The following is a 19,574-nucleotide window of genomic DNA, read 5'->3' as shown; positions in this document are numbered from 1 at the left end:
TGGTGTAACAAATTTGATAGCATCATCAAGAATGTCGTCTTTAACTCCTTGCTCTTCTAGTAGTAATTTAATCGTGTTTATTTCCTTCAATGACAGAATCTTCGTATTGACGGTAAATGTTTTCGAAAATATTATGGCATCTTGAATATCCAGTAGTATTTTGTTTATAATGTCGATGTTTAGAATAGTAATGAGGGTGTCTACTTCGTTCAGTGTAATTTTGTTGGAATATGTATTCTCAACTATCTTATTGACGGTGTTTGTTAACGTTTGAAGTCTCAGATTAATTTGCTCGTTGATTTTATATTGATTGTTGTTTTCGGTGATGAGGTCGTTCAATGAACTGTTTATAATACGTAGATCTTGTGCGTCGGGATTTCCAGCGATCCACTTCCAAGCCGTTCCGAGTTTGTCCCATCTTTTCCTTCGGATTGATGGTGTAGGTTTAATTTGATAGAAGTTAGTGTACAATTCTTGTATTTTTTGTTTTACAATTTTTGTTAGTGGGTTAGTAATTTTCTTTTGTACCAACGTTGTTACTTGTTCGATTGTAGTCTGTATATCTGCCAAATTTATTGGGTGGATTATCCTTATTGTACCGACTTGAATTTTACATTTTCCATTTTTTAACAACAGGATTGGGTCAGAGTTTAAGTGTTTAATACCTAGTTCTTGGCAATACACTCCTACTATCAATATAAATGTTCCTAGTGTTACGATTTTCATCTAGAAGTTGGTAGATATTGGAGAAAAAAGAAGGGGGAAAAAATTAGTTTGTTAGTTTGTTAGTTTCGGTTTCAAGCTATTAATCTTTTCGTTTTCTGATCCTTTTGATTTTATTTTTATGCCGTTTTACATTGTTTAAATTTATAAATGTTTTTTCTTTTATGTTTTGGGCTAAGGTTTCGGTAGCTCTTGCTTCTGTTTTTGTTCTCACGTTAGGGATAACAAAAATTTCCTACCGAAAAGCTAAACATTACATATAATTTGCAATTGGATTAGATGGACAAATTGATGTGAAGATTTGCGAAAAAGTTACACGTCTTCTCAGTGAGAATCGAACTCACGACTCCCCGATCTCTAGTTGGGGCGCGTTAACCACTTGTTTAGCTTTTCGGTAGTTGTTAAACTTCCACTCGGCTGGTTGGCCGTAAACCACGATTCATAATTAAAACAAGTATTTATCGAGCAACGGACTCATGTTCCGTAACCGGTCGTTTGAGAACGTCGCGACCCATTGGAAGCCCACACAATAGAAACCTCAGCCAGCGCAGTTGCTGGCTAGTGTAGTGTGCTATTCCTATATCTAAAAAACAATGCGCTCTCGGGCTAGGCATTGGATATATATAGAAAAGCGTTGTGTTTGGATGGGCATCTAATTCTTCCGAAAGAGGTGCACTTTGCGAAAGAGGACCACGTGATTATTGAGCTGAAATCGAATTCAGGTTAACTTCTGCGTTCATGAGTCCTCTCATGGCGAAGTGGTTAACGCGCCCCAACTAGAGATCGGGGAGTCGTGAGTTCGATTCTCACTGAGAAGACGTGTAACTTTTTCGCAAATCTTCACATCAATTTGTCCATCTAATCCAATTGCAAATTATATGTAATGTTTAGCTTTTCGGTAGTTGTTAAACTTCCACTCGGCTGGTTGGCCGTAAACCACGATTCATAATTAAAACAAGTAAAAATTTCCTGTTTTTTCTCGGATATCTGGTGCGTCTTCTCTAACAGAATTTTTCTTTATCATTTTTTCTTGTGCTTTCAACATATTCGTCTTTGCTTCAACAAACATCTTTTGGGCATTACCTATTATTTCCTCGGGGTTTTTGAACATTATTCAGGTTGAATAAAATTTCATTTGGCTTTAATTTGGTACTCGAGTGGTTCCTAAATTCTGGAATTTATATTTGTTAGAATTAAAAATTTCTATTACGGTGCTGTGGGTTCTTTCAACTTGCCCGTTAGATTCCGAAGACGATGCGTACTCTAAGCTACAACCTAGTTGACAAAGAAAATTTCTAAGTTGAATAGAACGGAAAGTTGTTTCGTGATCTGTAATTATCTTTTTCGGTATCCCAAAACAACTAAAATATTTACTCAGAGCTTTTTGTACATGTGCTAAGTTTTTCGATTTAATAAAATTCATTTGGAGATGTTTTGAGAACGAGTCGACAAGTGAAAGGAAGCTATGGTGGGCAATTATAAAAATGTCTTTCAAATGGTTTATCCGTTATTGGACGGGGTGTGATTTTAATGTTGTAAGGTTTCCTCTCATATTTATGTTTGTTGCAATGGCTGTTTGTTTGCCATTATGATAAGTGTTTAGGTTTTCCGTTACGTTTTCTTTAGTAAATTCGGGTTGGACTATTGTAGTTCTATGATAGTGGGGAAAAATGTTTTCTGAAATAATTGTTGTTATTCTTGCAATTTTGAAAACGATTTGATTGTGATAATAATTTATAGAACGGTCAACGTGGTGAATATAGAAATCAGCCGAATTATCAGCAGAGTGGACTGTTTCTGCATCGGTATCGTGATTTTCTGAAGATGGGGGGTTGATCTGAATCGTTTTCCGTACCTGAAATGGAAGAATTTAGATTAATTTCTGTTACATTTACATTCATTTCAATGTTTTGGCTATCGGTGTTTTCATCGGTGGGACGTCTGCTTAATGCGTCGGCCACAACGTTTGCTTTTCCTTCTTTGTAAAGTACATCAAAGGAGTAATTCTTTAAATCAAGTGCCCATCGTAAGATTTTGTCATTTTTAGTGGAGTTTTTCAAGAAAGTCAAGGGTTTATGATCTGTAAGTAATGTAAATTTGACTCCATATAAATATGGTTTAAATTTGTTGACGGCCCAAATCATTGCAAGAGCTTCTTTCTCAATTGTAGCATACCTAGATTCTGCATCGTTCAACGTTCTTGAAGCGAATGCGATAGGTTTCTCAACTTTGTCCTGTATTTGTGACAGAACAGCCCCAATGGCATAGTCGGAAGCGTCAGTAGTTAGAATAAATGGTTTGTCGAACTGGGGGTATGTTAGGACTTGGTCCGTTGAGAGAATTTGTTTCAGTGCTGAAAATGATTGAATGTAATTTTGATCTTCCAAATTTATAGTTGCGTCTTTCTTTAAATATTTTGTCATCGGGCGAGTGATTTTTGAGAAGTCCTTGATAAACCGACGATAGTAACCTGCTAAGCCTAAGAATTGCTTTATCTCTTTCTGTGTTTTGGGTAATGGCCAGCTTAAAATTTTATTAACTTTCTCCGGATTGGGTTTCACGCCTTCGCTCGGAATAATATGTCCGAGAAATTCTGTTTCTTTTTTCAAGAACTCGCATTTGTCTAACTGAATTTTAAGGTTGAATTCTGTCAGACGTTTCAATACTAATCGAAGATTTTCGATATGATTTTTAAGGTTATACCCTACGATAACAATATCGTCGAGATAAACGTAGCAGATAGTACCTATGTATTCTCCCAAAATGTTATTCATGGCTCGTTGAAACGTTGCCGGGGCATTTTTTAGACCAAAGGGCATTCTATTAAATTCGAAATGTCCTCTGTCCGTTGAAAAGGCTGTTTTTTGTTTATGTGCTGGATCCATTGGGATTTGATGGAATCCAGATTTCAAATCTATGGTGCTAAAATATACGGATTTTCCAAGGTTATCTAGAATTTCCTCAATTTGAGGCATTGGGAAGCGATCGTCTACAGTTTTCTCGTTTAACTTTCTGTAGTCTATAACGACTTTCACTTTCTTTTTTCCAGATGCATCTGGTTTTTTTGGTACGACCCATATAGGAGCGGAGCAGTGTTGTGAAAAACTCAATTTCTCACAACTCACGCTTGAGATTTATCATGCGTGAGTTGTCAATCATGCAACTCAGCAGTCAAAAAATCATGGTTGAGTTGGCTCACCTTTTTGACTCATCGTCTCGTATTTCCACAGTTTACTCACACATGGCAATAATTTCTTGTTAGTCTGGTAAAATTACAGTAATCCTTTCTAACGTAAACAACAACATTCGGGTTTCACACGTTTTTGCCGGGTTTTGCGACTGAATCATTTTTTACGGTTTGAGTTGATTGAGTTGATTTTGCATCAAAATCTCAAGCGTGAGATTTGCGAAGCAGATCTCTTATGAGTTTGCTCTCACGGGAGAGCGTATTGATTGATATTTTGAGTGTGAGTCTATCAACACTGGAGCGGAGTATGGGCTGACCGATGGTTGGATAATGCCGTTGTCCAGCATTTCCTGAATTTGTTCATGGACATCTTTTTTGAAGTTGTGCGGATAGCGGTAACTTTTTGTGTAAATTGGACTTTCGTCGGACGTAATGATTTTGTGTTTAGTTACAGTTGTTGCTGACAATTTTTCACCTTCTTTCAGAAGAGTTGCTTGGTGATCATATAGAGCGTTTTCGAGTTCTGAAATTTTAAGATGTTCTACTCGTATGAGGTTTTTGATTTCTTCTTTTGAAATATTGGTTGTACTCGGAATTGGTATTGGTTCTAATGTTTCGAAATTGTTAACTGTTAGAGAAATTTTTGGAAGTGGGGTTAATTTCCGTTTCGATGACAGAATTTTAATTGTAGACTTTGAATTTTTTGATTGATATATATATATTTGATATAAGGTTGAATGACTATTCCCTTCCCGAGTTTTTGGAATGTAGGGGCAAGCCAATCTCCATCATTACATGTTTCAATTGTAACTAAATGATTGTAAATTTGTTTAGTTGGGTAGAACTTAGAAAAGAAGAATTGTTTGTTAGAAAGTGTTAAGGTGCCGTTTTCGTAGTCAATGTGTGCTTTGAGTTTTGCTAAAGTCTCTGAACCTATTAAACCGTCAAAGAAGTAGTGAAATTTCAATACGTAAAAAGATAGGGGTTTGAAAGCACCGTTGAAGAGGTCGATTGTGCCTTTTTCAGTTACGTTACTGGTTCCTTTGACGTTTTTTATTGTTGTACTTGACACTGTGTGAATATTTTCCAGGATATCTGGTGCAACTATGTTTTTGTTTGCTCCAGAATCAATTAAAATGTTCAATAGCTTCTTGGTTTTTGGATGTTTTAATTTAAGATAAGGTAGATAATTTAAACTGGGTTGTGATTTGTTGATACCGCATGAAAATTTAGGTCCAATTCGTCATCAGATTCATTATCAGATCTCTCATTTTCCAGCTCTTCATATTCGGGCGTTACTTCGTGATTGTTGATATGTTTTCTGTTTAGTGTAAGACGACTTCTGGTTGTTGTCGCGTCCATTGTTTCGGTATCGTTCTTTTCAGATCGTTGGACTTCTGATCTAAATTGTCTATTTCCCTGGTTGCTATAGTTGGGTCTATTGGATTGCATTTTTTCACTTGGCTTGAATTCGGTTTCTTTATTTTTGTGAAATTTCCTCGGGTCAGAAGCCATGCTTCTCGCTGTTACCTCTTTCGATTTAAATTTACACAAGAACGCGTATGCGTCTTCGGTGTCTTTTGGTCTGGCTGCTTGAGCGTAACCGAAGTATGGTTCGTTTAGACCTGAAATAAAAGCTGCGAGAGCATCTTCTTCAATAAATGCATTTATGACGTCCCAATTTTTTCTATAGTTTCCATTTTGCTTGGCTAATGTTTTGATATTTTGAACAATTTCCTTTGACTTATGATAGTATTTGGCGATACTCATCCCGTCTACCATCCTGAACTGCCATAGTTGGCATTTGTATGTTGATAACTCCTGGCGGTCCCCCAGGGCATTGACTAAAACTTCTTTAATGCTGGTTAAATCATCTGGACTACTGGCGAGGCAAATGATATCTTTCGCCTTTCCCTGAATTTTGTTCGTCACAGCTGTTACATACATTTTAAATTGCAGCGGGGTGACGTAATTTTCAAATGCATTCAGAGCTTCTTCAGCCGTTGTCAGCCAGTGATTTAATTGTTTAGAGTTACCGTCGAATGTCGGTAGCATTTTGATAGGGTCAGGTATCTTGAAAATGTGGTCTAAACTCATACGGTTCACATTTTCTTGTACTGTGGATGTTGCACTGCCAGCTGACGAATTTGATCCGTTAGTTCCTCCGGTTACATTTCGAATTATCGCGTCGTGCTCACTTTGTTTTACGTTCAAGTTTTCGATTGCTTGCATCATCATATTTAGTTGTTGAGCAATTTGCTCGAGTGGGTTAGATTGGTTGTCTTCAGACATTTTTATATTTTCGATTGAAATGTTTAAGTTATTTATTGGTATGTGAGAATGTTCTCCTGACTCAATCGAATCTGTGTCACTTGATTCGGAATCAGATTGTAATTTATTTCTAGATTTTAGAAGCGCCCTGTGATTTCTAAGGCACTTTTGGCCTTGCTCGAAACTTTAGGCATCAACTAAGCTTAGAAAGTGGGTTAAAGGAACACACGTTTTCTATTTCTAAGAACTCGTGTGTGTTTCCAGAAAGCAATTCTCTTAGAACTTTGCTAATTCTGGGTGGGAAATTGCTTCTCTTAGAACGGCTGTTTTCCCAGCGATAAACTTAAAATTCTCGAGTGTGCTACCTCTTTCTTAGAATGGGTGAGACAATCGATCAAATTTCGTAAATCGCAGTGGAATTGAACTTGTTTAGGAACGGTTCGATTCCAAGCGGTTAATGAATTTGCACTTTCTTATTCACGTCTCTCAAAGAACGCGTGACATAATCTAGACACAAGTTTCACTCTAGGACAGGACGTGACAGCTCAACTAAGACTGCCCCGTTGTGTTTCAGTCGATAACCTTGACGATACAAAAGCCAGTGTTACCAGTATCATTTTTAAGCAAATCTTGTGAACAAATTCAAATATAAAGGCTCATAATTTGGTTGTTTCTTGTACGATTCATTCATTTAGTGCAATAGAGGATGCTCTATTTAAAAACAAATCAGGTTTTAATTCAAGACCGACGATATTTTAGAGAGAATTGACACAATTTCCATTATATTGGTCTCAATTAGGCATATTTTATGTATTTTCACATTGTAGGAGTACATTCTTTTGAATTTAACATCGAATATAAATAGATTTGAAATAAAAAGATTTTATTGAAAATTTCCAAATTTTAGATGAAAACTCTAACCGATGAACTAGCAACACGGCCGGGCTAGCAATAAAGTGCCCTGTTGCAATCAAACTCAACAATGTGAAAGTAGGCCTTTGCCAAAACGACCAATGAGAAGTGGTCTTTTTTGACAGGCAATTGGTTTCATTTTTGTACTTCGACCTGTCCGGTCTTGTCTTAGGTTTCACTTACCTTGTTGCTGTCGTGGGTCGCGGGTTCCTCTGATGTCCGTGTCGTGCGGCGAAGCCTCAACTCCGATCACCCCTCTACGATGAAATCGGATGCTTTCACTTAGATCACTTAGATGCACTGCTACTTGCGGGCCTACTCCAATTCGGATTTATGAGTCCGGATTTTTGCACTGTTATTCACGCACTTAATCATCAGCCCGGACGGCTGCGCCAATAATACGTTCGCGGACGCGTTCGGAGTTTTAAAAAAGAACTCTAATACATCTCTGCCAACTAATTATATTTAAATTTGATAAACAACTTAATCTACTGGTGTCCAGGTGACAAAAGAGAGCGCGCATGTAGTTGGTTATTGCTTTTATAATATTGATTCGCTGATGTTGCACATTCCTTGGTGGCCTGATGTATGTGCTACGTGGCGGTGACTGGATCCGATGTAACTGTATATTTCAAAATGACTATTCTAAAGTCGGATCATCACATGGTTCATAAGGATAACGTAACAACATCCTAATGATATTTTTAAACCAATTATTGCGAAAGACGATCAGAAAAATGGTTTCCCATTTGGATGAATGAGAAAACTGACAAAAACGGAAACTCACTGTTATTGATATTTTTTATTGTTTTACAACTATGGGTACATTTTGGTTTATACTTTCCTATTTAAGGTATATTTTAAATTATGATACAATTTTCCACTCCAATCCACACACACAGAAAAATTATGATGTTTCCGGTACCACTGAAGCTGTTTTATGGAGCAATCTGATTTATTTATGGAATATTTCACAAATTATAATGGTAAATACCTAACTGATTTCATAATGCAGTAGTTTTTTTTAAATTTCTACGGAGTATTTCCACGTAATTTATTGGTGCATTAAACAGGCCGCCGTGAACACCCCCGCATCGTAGCCATTTCCGGCGTGACGCGTCCATTCAGTAGTGGCACCATACGGTAGTAGTCCGCGTCGTCGGTGGCTCAACAATTCCTCACGCTGGAGGAACCGGACAAAATGCAATCGGCCGAGTGTGCAGGAGTGATTTCCCCGGTGGTAATCGAATCGGCTACTGCCCCCATTTCCGTGGTGCCTCGTTCTACTACAGCTAATCATTGTTCCGGCGGTCATTCGTCGTTGCTGCTGTCGACGTCTTCGACGTCGTCCTCGTTGTCCTCCTCGCCGGAAACGGTGCGAAGTGCATCATCTTCGACGACTACATCCTCGTTAGGGCCGCAAACGGCACCGGCAGTGGTGCCACCTTCTTCTCCAGTGCCACCTCCAACGGTGCTCAAAACGAAACAGTGTCCGCGGGACGATTTCGGGGAGGACGACGACGAGGACGGCCAAAACCGGGCGCCGCTGATGAAGCAGCTGAATAAACTGCTCACCCCACCGGACGATCTGCTGCAGTGGAAGGACATGCCCCAGCACCTGCAGTTCAACCCGTACGTCCTGACCGGATACCGGCCGCTGCAAGGCGTCAAAGGATGCCTCAGCAGTTTGTTCTACGTGCATAACGAGACGATTAATATTTTAACACACGGTAAGTGGGGGCGCTGCATACATTGTAACTGGGATAGGGATTTATGGGTATTCTTGTCTTGTCTCATACATATATCAAATGGCAAAAGGAAGCAGGCAGTGTGTGTTTGATGAGCTTAATGACGGGATTTACTTGCAGAGCAAATGCTGTGGTGCTTTAGATTCGTGTTCTTCTTTTCAATACTGGTTGGAAATTTGGGTTGTGGATATGAGGAAATGCGTTAGTTGTCGACTTACAAAAGTTCAAACCCTCAAACAAAATATAACAAAACCGTAATAACTCTCTAAAAAAAAACTTTGTGACGAGTGTATCGAAAAGTAGACGCAAACATTCAAAACGCAAATATTCAAAATCTCAGAGCACAGTTGATCTTTTGAAAAGTTTTTTTTTTGCAAGCAAATCTTCATCATGTCATCAAGTTTTGAATAAACTAAAAAAAAAAGAATAATATGCAGTCTTAATATAAATACAAGGTTTGTAAAGTATTAACAATAAAATCTTGCACAACATTACATTTTGAGTAGTTTTCTGAAGATTTGATGATTTGTATTGAACAAAATTTATATGAAACCAAATAGGATGAAAAGGTTATTCCATTGGATAATGTGTTTACTTCGTACAACACCTAAAACGGATTTCAAAAAAATATATTATTGCTCTAAGAAAGCTAAATTATTGGAATAAGATCGGTTTTAGAAAGTCACTTTTTTATAATCATCTTTTAAAGCTTTGGCAACTATTTGGAATGCCGTTTTTTTTTTTTTGCTAATGTTACTTCATAAATATGTATAGAAACATTTCCAATCAAAACAATATTTTTATTTCGTTGCAATTGGCCAATATTGTCATCAACGTGTAGAATGAAAAAACAAATAAATAAACGAGGTCCTTAAAAATCCACCTTTTCCTTTTTAATAATTTTAATAATTTCGGTAATAAATAACTTATTAAAAGTTTTTGCAATTCCGTTGCAAATTAATCAACTTTTCATTGAGAGCACTCTTGCACTCTTTTCGGTGCTGAAAAGTAGCACTTTTCAGTACTGTTTTGGTAGGCGTCAACCGAATAACCCAGTTTCTTCATGCCGTTCGTGCTTATTCTGCGCGGCGTGCGGGTCGAGACGAGTCGTTCTCACCTCGGGTGACGTGAGGCGACTAATGTTGATCAAATGGGAGCGAGTCGACAATTGTCACCTCATTCGACTCGTTTCGCCTCACCCGCAAGCAGTTCGGCAGAATAAGCACATTTGCATCTCATTGTTGTATGGTCGGCTAAATGTTAGAAAATGCTTTTCACCGAAGTTGGATTTTCCTCGGAATCCATGCAAGATACCCTACTTCGGAAGTAGGGCGCATTCGAGCACATTCGGATGAGAATCGAATGCACCAATTCCTAAGTTAGATATTTCGCGTAGGTTCTGAGGAAAATCCAATTTCGGGGACGAACCATTTCTATTTTTTTTTACCGCGCCGACAACTGTTCCGCTGAGCGACCTGGTTCCGACACATGATGGCGATTCTGATTTGGGATCGGATCGTCCAGTATTTGTAGTCAGCTACTGTTTGTGCTGCCTTACCTGTTTTTTCCTCCAATAAGGAATATAGATACCGATGGGGCAGTGCTTCGGAGAGCCCAAGCAAGACGGTTTGTTTTCGGGACGCCGAGTAGTTTTACGGTTCGCATTGTGTGAGTGCGAAAAGATATCCGTGTTCAGTCGAGGATGGATTACCAACTGGTGAGCTCGTTTCATGCTTATAATGACACAATTTTTCATGATAGCGTTAATTTTATGTAATATTGAAACAAACTTTGTATGGTTCGTCACTACAAGTGTCGGTATTATGCCTGCTTTATATAATTTCTAAATACATATATTTTCTCTCTTTAAGATTACTAAAAACATCTTTTGAATGGTTCTACATTATGGATGTTGACGTATTTTTTAAAACTTCTACCAAAAACTGTTCATCTCGAGACAAAAATGTACAGCTTTACTCTTCTGTAATTTTCAAACAAACTATGTATGGTTCGTCACTACAAGTGTCGGCATCATTCCTGTTTCATATTATTTAAAATATATACATATATTTTTTTCTCTTTTCGCCGTTACTAAAAACATCTTTTGAATGGTTCGACATAATGGATGTTGACGTATTTTTAAATCTTTTACCAAAAACTTCTCGAGACAAAATGCAAAACTAGCTTTAAGTTTAATTTGTATTTTTCCTTCTTATCCATGGATCGCATCACTGACCAATGGTGACTCCCAGATCTTTTTCTACCTCACTATTTTGTATGGAGACTTCAAGAATCATGTTGAAAAAATCGTTTTAATCTAATTCTCCTATCAATCAATTGAAATAAGAATGGAATGTTGTTTGTATGTCACGAGTTGATGCGAGAACGGGTCAACAGATTTTCATGATTCTTTTACAGGTGTATTCGCTAACGACTCCAACGTGTTCGTGTGTACAAAAATTTTAATAAATTCATCAGAAACACCAGGAAAACATGAGAACAAAACTGTGATTTTGTACGGGATTTGGCAAAGTCCTAATGGCCAGCCTACTGCGTTGCAAAACAACGTGTACCGGGAAAACTAGTTTAATCATAAAATTTAAGCGAATTTTATCATGAGTGAAGGCTGATGTCTTATTTTGCAAGCTTGGTGGATACATCATTCAAAAGTTAAATAAATCATGCAATTTGATGTAACCAGTTTGCTTGGCGCCGATCAGTGTGTGTCAACACTTGTAGCATTCGCTAATACATTCTCATTCTGAACAAGAATCATAGGCGAGTATTTTCCATTTTCTGTGCTATGTTTGCAATCAAAAGGATGTTTGATTATCCAGTAGATTAGAAGCAAGTTGTTTAAAGTTGCATTACCAGAAACTATGAAAGTTATTTCCAATTTTATGCAAAACATAAATCACCCGAATGGTTTGATACCGTTGTAATCTGTGAGAGTTGCTGCTCTTAAACGCTCTCTCGCCATATACCAAACGAGAAAGTGAATAGCAACATTTATAGTGCTCTCCGATTGCGATGTGCCACGAACTATTATGGCTCACGATTTGTTACACTCTCCGAATATGGTTCGATCCGCAAATTCGTATCAAAATTCAAACACTGATTTTTGAATACGGCATCAGATTCAGCATGCGTCTCCTACAGACACATAACCCTTGAGACACCACATAGCCTTGAGACACGCAAAAATAACATTTTTGTTAAACTATGTAATTCAAGGTTTACTTAAAGCATTCAAAAAATTACGTAATGTTAATGATATATGATGATAAATACTATTTGTGCAATTGATTATCAATTGTAAAAATCGACTTATTATCAGATTCAACTTTTCCAGTATGTTATTCTTTTGTGAATCTTACCTTTCACATATTAAGAACCTTGATATGTAGGGTGATGAGTCGGAGGCAGTGTTTGCATATTTTTTTTTTATACAGTCAACAACGCCGACCCTCAGTAGGATCCGTCATCGTTTAATTCTTCTTTGTGTGAATATTTTTTGACAATACACGCACGAATCTGGTATGACGTGCATTCAGTTTTTCATTTACTTTTTCTACACTGATTCTCATCCTCCTACACACTCAATCTGTTCGGTAAAAATAACTGGGTTTTGGAACTACCGAAAAAGTCAGTAAACTAAAAAAATATGTCAAAAATCGAAAAAATTTTGTAGAGATCTTTCTTTTTATATCATATATCGATAAAAAATAAAACATGGTGAAATTTGCTTTTCAATTACCCGTGGCGACAGTTTTCATTTTACTGACTTTTTCGGTAGATCCAAAACCCAGTAAAATTTTACCGACCCCAGTAATTTAATCTAAGTGTGTACTGACATTCGGTGGCAGCAAATTCAATTTCGCTTGTGTAAAAATTCATTTCCATCAGAATACCCCACAAAAACATAAGCAAATAGCAAAAGTTGTATTTTTCTTATTAATCTACAATCATGATTCATCTACTGGAGGCATCACATTGTCGTTTTCTCACACCAGTAATATAAAATTCATTTGTAATTTTTTATGTTCAATTTTCAATTTCAGTGCCTCTAGTCAGATTGGCTTCGTGCTAGCAGAGTTTGTTTTTGTTCATTTTCGCACTGATCGGGTATCATTTGGCTGAATTTTCACGACACTGGTCGGAGGGCAAGTTAGGTCAGTGTCGTTTTGATGCGCATTCATTTTTTTTGTGTACATGTAGCTACATATGGTCTACGTTTTAAGATGACTATTTTCAACGTTTCTGTAAATGTTAAAATGGCTATGTTCCTTCAGCGATACATTACATGCAGTCGACTTATAATTGGAAAAGGGACAAGTAAGGTCGCTCTGCATTTTGGAAGGCATCTCTGTAATCTTTGAAAGGTGTTTTTTATTCTGCTGAAACACTATTATGTGATACACATCGTTAAAGCCATATGGTATCTAAAATTTATTATAGAAGGTATTGGAATTGTTTAAATATAACATAGCTTTTTCCAAGACGATGTATGGCCATCATTATAAATAGGAAATGGGTATCAAAATAAATTGACTTTGTGTTGATTGATAGGTCTTGTTTAGTCAAAACATATAATGGTTAGGTGTGTGAAGAAATTTGATATATTCGTATAGCATATATGCCCAGAGAAAATTGGAATTCCAAAAAGGTTGATCCATTTTTCCCTCGCATTTTTTTTTCAAAATATAGCATACTTTCTGGGAACTGCTGTAAAAGCGGATATCCGACTTAATGACTTTTCACTCTCTCAAATAAAGTTACCCGAAATTCTTCTTCTAGACTTTTTTCACACATACTGATTTTGTGCTGGTTTCTGCTTAATTCTCTCAAACTTCAAAACGCACAAAGATGCTCAGTGTTGCGAAGCTTATACGTTATATGAGCGATTCCACGCCGTTTCGCAAACCCGATTAGTTTTGTATTTTTTGAATCGCCTGAAAATTTGCATACACATTCTTTATGACCAAAAATGCCATTATGCACCTTCAGACCGCCATTTTGAACCTCGCCTTATTTTTGAGAAGGGCGTATCGGAAAATTCATAGCTAATCTTTAAAAAACTGTAACTCGAAAACGGTTTGTTCGATCGATTTGAGATCTTCTACAAAGTTGTAGGTATTGCTTAGGAATATATGGAGAAAAATATGCACGGTAAAAAAAAGTTACAGATTATTTTTTATTTCAAAAACAAAATTTTAAAATCGATTTTCTCCAGAAACGCAGTTTTGATTTTTTTTTATTTTTGGATATGTTTTAGGGGACAACTTATGTGATTTATTGCACAATGTTTCAAAATGGAAGAATTATGGGCAAAAAAGTCATGATTTTTTAAAAAAATACAAATTTTGAAAAAAAAAAAACGAAATAGAGGAAAACAATAATTTTTTATGTGATTTTTTTGAAAGTACAGAAAAATTGCAATCGAAAAGAACTTAAGTAAATTTTTTTTAGGTTGCATCAATTTCGAGATATACTCATATTTATATAAAATTTTCAAATAAAAAAAGAAAAATAGGCCCTCTTCAAGCATATTTCGTGTTTCTCCATTCCAGAAAAACATTATTTTGATTGAGCGAATCGTAGCTTAATCGTCTATCGTTTGATCAAAACATTTATGCTTAAGTATTGAAAAAAGAGTGCACGGTAAAAATATAAACGATATTTTCAAATGAAAATTTGAAGCTAATAGTTCTTAAAAACCGCAACATTGATGTTTTTAATTTTTGTATATATTTTGCGGTTGTTGTAGTTATTGTTTAGGACTCTTTGGAAAAAAAATATATGCACGGTAAAAAATAATGACAGATTTTTTTAATAAAAAATTAAAATCGATTTTCTATGAACATGCATCTGTGATTTTTATTATTTTTGGACATGTTTTAGGGGACAACTTATGTGATTTATTGCACAATGTTTCATAATGGAAGAATTATGGACAAAAAGTTTATAATTTTATAAAATATTACAAATTTTGAAAAAAATCGAACAAAAGGAAAACAATATTTTTTTATGTGTTTATTTGATAGTACAGAAAATGCATTGGAAGAGTACTTAAGTAAAATTTTTCTAGGTTTTGTTGTGCGTGAAGCTGTACAAATATCTTTTTTTCGCAATGAGTTTTATCAGTTCAAGATGTATTAAAGTGTTCAAACAAAGTTGTTCTAAACATTGTCGAAATCTTACGGAAGATAATATTCAGAAATTGGTTTTGTTGGGATTTGCTGAACAGAATAAATTAAATAATAAGCTTAAAATTTGTGATTCTTGTCGTTTAAAACTCATCGAGCAGTGATGAACATGTAACTTCTGATACTTAAATTAATGTTCCTAGTCAGGAGTCTTTGGTAACTGTACCGTCAATGACCTCGGTCAATATGACTGATTGAATTTGTTTATCGGCATATCGGTCTATTTGCTCGAAGTAAGAGGGAGCATGGAGAAGAAAGCAATGAATACTAGATAGATAGGTACCGTAAGGGAACGGCGAGAGAAATTGGATTAGATGTTGAAGAGGGCATACCATATGAAACAGCATTACTTGAGACAATTTCAATAATGAAGTTAATAAAAAAAAATAAGAAGAGAAATATTCAAGTTAGAAACAATTGATGAAATTGACAGAGATAAGGTTAACGAGTTTGATGAAATGATTGCACAAATTAAAGATAAATTTTCTAAAGACGGTATCACCAGGAACGAAAAACTCCAACTACTTTCAATATTGCCGAGGTCATGGATGGTTCAGGTACACCGTTGTGATAGAATCACATTTTTAATGCCACATTTAGATTTACCGTGTATATCTCGGAAGTGATGCATCTCAGCTAAATTTTACTTGAGTATTTCTCGATAGAAATTTTTCATATTTAAAAATTTATAGTTCTTTTTCTGTACTCAAAAAAACGCACCGAAAATATCGTTTTACATAAATTTGTTTTATTTATTTTTTTAAATAATTCATTTTTATCCAAAAATTTTCCGTTTTGAGGCATTGTGCAAGAAATTACAATCAATATGCTGCAAAACATATCCAAAAATTAAAAACATAAATTTTGCGGTTTTTAAGAACAATGAACTTCAAATTTTCATTTTAAAATTTCGTTTATTTTTTTTACCGTGCATACTTTTTTAAATACTTTAGTATATAGGTTTTGATCAAACAATAAACAATTCAGCTACGATTCACTCAATCAAAATAAAATATTTCTGGAATGGAGAAACACGAAATATGTTTGAAAAGGGCCTATTTTACTTTTTTTTTATTTGAAAATTTTATATAAATATGAGTATATCTCGAAATTGATGCAACCTAGAAAAAAATTACTTAAGTACTTTTCGATTGCAATTTTTCTGTACTTTCAAATAAGGTACAGTGGGGGAAGTGTATCAGTGGGGTAAGTGGATCATTTGTCCATAGTAAGCATAAATACTTGAATATGTTGAATGTTTTTGCACCATTGCTTCGTTTTAGGTTATATTCTTACGTCCACACTAATACTTTTGCAAAACTGGTAATACACGTTCACTAACACAAGCAAACAACAAGTTGCAAAAATCAATTATATTCAAAATTGGTTTCTATCAATCAAAAGTCCATTGTATCTATGTCTAAAATCCAATACTATTAGTTTTTTCAGCACATGGTGAGCATTTCAGTTCTAATTGAGTGACTCACAATGAAAAGTATGTGATTTTTATAAATAAATACTGATATAATGGACATGGTACACTTCCCCCTACTTTTTGATGGGATGGGGTAAGTGGATCAAGCATTAATATAGCATATTAGCAGACTACTCATGCGAATTTGAATAAGTTTGAATATGCTGAAATGTTGTTTTCCTTTAGCTTTTTCAATTCCCAGCTTAAATTTGTCAAAGTTCCATAGATAATTTGAATTAATCCACCTAAAAGTATTTTCAATCTTTCTGGTGTTATAAAAATATAAAATAATGAATATTTCAAAATTCAAACGAAACTTATCGTGGTTTATTTAAGCTGAATTGCGAAAGAGCAAAATAAACAAATTTTCCAATTGAAATCATATTATCGTACCTTATTTGACGATATAAATTGTTCTAGACGGATGGTACAATTATATTCACGAATAGAATAAAATGATTTCAGTTTGTTACACAAAAGTAAATGTAACTAATATTTTTAAACTATGTGTGTTTTTCGAAAACATCATTAGGAATAATCCTACAATACGTCTGCATAACTTATGAAAATAAAATAGATACATTTTCTCTAAATTATTCTAGTTACAATATTTTTTTAGTATGAATTAGTTTATATATATTTTTTATAATATTTTGATAAAATAAAGATACTTTTTAATTTAAAAAGTATGAAAATGTAACATAACTTGCACCAATAACAAGAACGAGAGAAATGTCATTTTTACTATACATAATTACACCACATTTGTTTAGAGAATAGTTTTTTTTATTGGTGATCCACTTACCCCACCATGGTGGGGCAAGTGGATCATTTGGCGCAAATTTTCAAGTCCCTCATACTCAATAAATAACAATCAGAAAAATCAAAATAATTGTCGATTTGAAGTATATTAGTCCCTCATTTGTCATCCACAGAAAAAAGTTTGAATTACATTATTAACGTTAGCTGTACATAACAATGAAGTTGACTATTGATTTTTCTGTATCCACTTACCCCACGGTACCTTAATTACATAAAAAATATTGTTTTCCTCTATTTCGATTTTTTTCAAAATCTGTATTATTTTAAAAAATCATAACTTTTTTGTTCATAATTCTTCCATTTTGAAACATTGTGCAATAAATCACATAAGTTGTCCCCTAAAACATATCCAAAAATAAAAAAAAATCGAAACTACGTTTCTGGAGAAAATCGATTTTAAAATTTTGTTTTTAAAATAAAAAATAATCTGTAACTTTCTTTACCGTGCATATTTTTCTCCATATAGTCCTAAGCAATACCTACAACTTTGTAGAAGATCTCAAATCGTTCGGACAAACCGTTTTCGAGTTACAGTTTTTAAAAGATTTGCTATGCATTTTCCGATACGCCCTTCTCAAAAATAAGGCGAGGTTCAAAATGGCGGTCTGAAGGTGCAAAATGGCATTTTTGGTCATAAAGAATCTGTATGCAAATTTTGAAGCTATTCAAAAAATACAAAAATTAAATTTAAAAAAAAAAATCGTCATGTTCGGTGGAATTGCTCATATACTTAAAAAAATAAGAAGAAATCATCTCAGGAGCAAGTTTTTCAGCAGCCCAACAGAGCTCGATTTTGAGCGGAACGTATTCAATTTTGTGTAGCTTCGTCTAAGCGTGAAACTTAGCGTCTAACCCATATTTTTGAGAGTTTTGAAATCTTTAATCAGCTGCTGAAAACTTATTTTCAAACCGCCTTTTTTCAACGTGTATGGCATCATCCAACCTTTGATTTTAGTGGGAAAGTTTGTTTAAGTAAATTTCTTGATTTTTAAAAACACATCTTCTGTCACTTCGGGCCAGGTGATCAAATCACCTGAAAAGAGAAATAAGAAAATATTTTGTTTTACCTAATTGAGATAGATGGTTATTGTCTCCAGCAAAGTTGTAGCACATGTTAATTCTAGACACTTTGTCGAAGACACCAAATTTCCATCTCTCATACATTACAAGATATGTTATTTTATCGCAAAATAACTCCCAAAATTATTTTTTTTATAACTTTCTTCTAACATGTTTAACATTTTTTATGTCTTCTGAAAAGCTATTCAACTACCAAAACAACATGTTTCTGCGACATTACATTGCGGCTTACTATCTCTTATGGTAAAATAGTTATTTTCTAATAATTGATTTTTATGGCGCTTTTCCGACCGATAATAGAACGACGCACATAACCGTTCGCGATTCTGAAAGGACTACCTATCTTTTAACTTTCAAATGAAACCTAAAACTTATGACTGGGAGTGACCTATTGATTGTTGTGTACAAACTAGTTAAACCATAAAAATGTATAAATTTGCAGTTTTATCACCTTATCTTTTTTTCTCACGTTTTTTCATATGATAATGTTGCACTTGAGGCGTTTCGGTAATTTTTATTATGTTCGATTTACTCTCTAACAAAATACATTCCGTATGGAAATGTTTTTTTTTACAGTCAAAACGTTTGGCCCAACTGTTGATACTCCATAGACCGTTAGGTAGTTTGTGAACGGTGCCTTTTGTTTGTCACGCATCTGTGACGCTACCGAATAACGACCTTGTTCCTTTCTAAGATAAGATCGGACACCTGGCTTCTTTGAGTTGTTCTTTTTTTCATCCATGAGCCCAGTTGTGAATTTTCCACCTTTGCGTGTTACGTTAAACAGTGTTGCCATTTGTATAGAAGACGGTACACTATTTCACAAAAAATATTTCCTAATTATTATTTATTTTTTTAATTGTGGTGATTATGTGAATTATAGTGTATCTCTTCTTCTTGGTATTACGTTCTCACTGGGACAGAGCCTTCTTCACAGCTTAGTGTTCAATGAGCACTTCCACAGTTATTAACTGAGAGCTTTTATTGCCAAAGTGGCCATTTTCGGATTTGGATTAAAATTCCCTTTAAGTCCTTTAAAAAGCACTCAAGGCAAGTACAAAACGAACTAATTGAAGCCCAATACGACCAATCTAACACTGCACAATCTGCATCCGGCTTTCAGCTTAAAAAAAACGGTATGTCCTTCTCAT

The 19,574-nt window shown here is 35.0% G+C and overlaps 1 protein-coding gene across 3 annotated transcripts in view; it reads left to right on the top strand.

Moving 5' to 3' along the window:
- Positions 1-19,574, top strand: part of LOC5576693 (progestin and adipoQ receptor family member 4) — a 213,043-nt gene that overhangs the window by 95,360 nt on the left and 98,109 nt on the right. For 2 of the 3 annotated variants that reach the window (XM_021839053.1, XM_021839055.1), the window contains exon 3: positions 8,167-8,823. In XM_021839053.1, the coding sequence (XP_021694745.1) occupies positions 8,295-8,823 (529 nt within the window). In that variant the 5' untranslated portion in view covers positions 8,167-8,294. Of the gene's footprint in view, positions 1-7,245; positions 8,824-19,574 lie in introns of those variants that run through there. The other variant, XM_021839054.1, reaches the window with a different exon arrangement.

The sequence above is a fragment of the Aedes aegypti genome, chromosome 1 (assembly GCF_002204515.2).
Source record: "Aedes aegypti strain LVP_AGWG chromosome 1, AaegL5.0 Primary Assembly, whole genome shotgun sequence".
Classification (NCBI taxonomy): Eukaryota; Metazoa; Arthropoda; class Insecta; order Diptera; family Culicidae; genus Aedes; species Aedes aegypti.
This window is presented reverse-complemented; position numbering and strand designations above follow the sequence as displayed.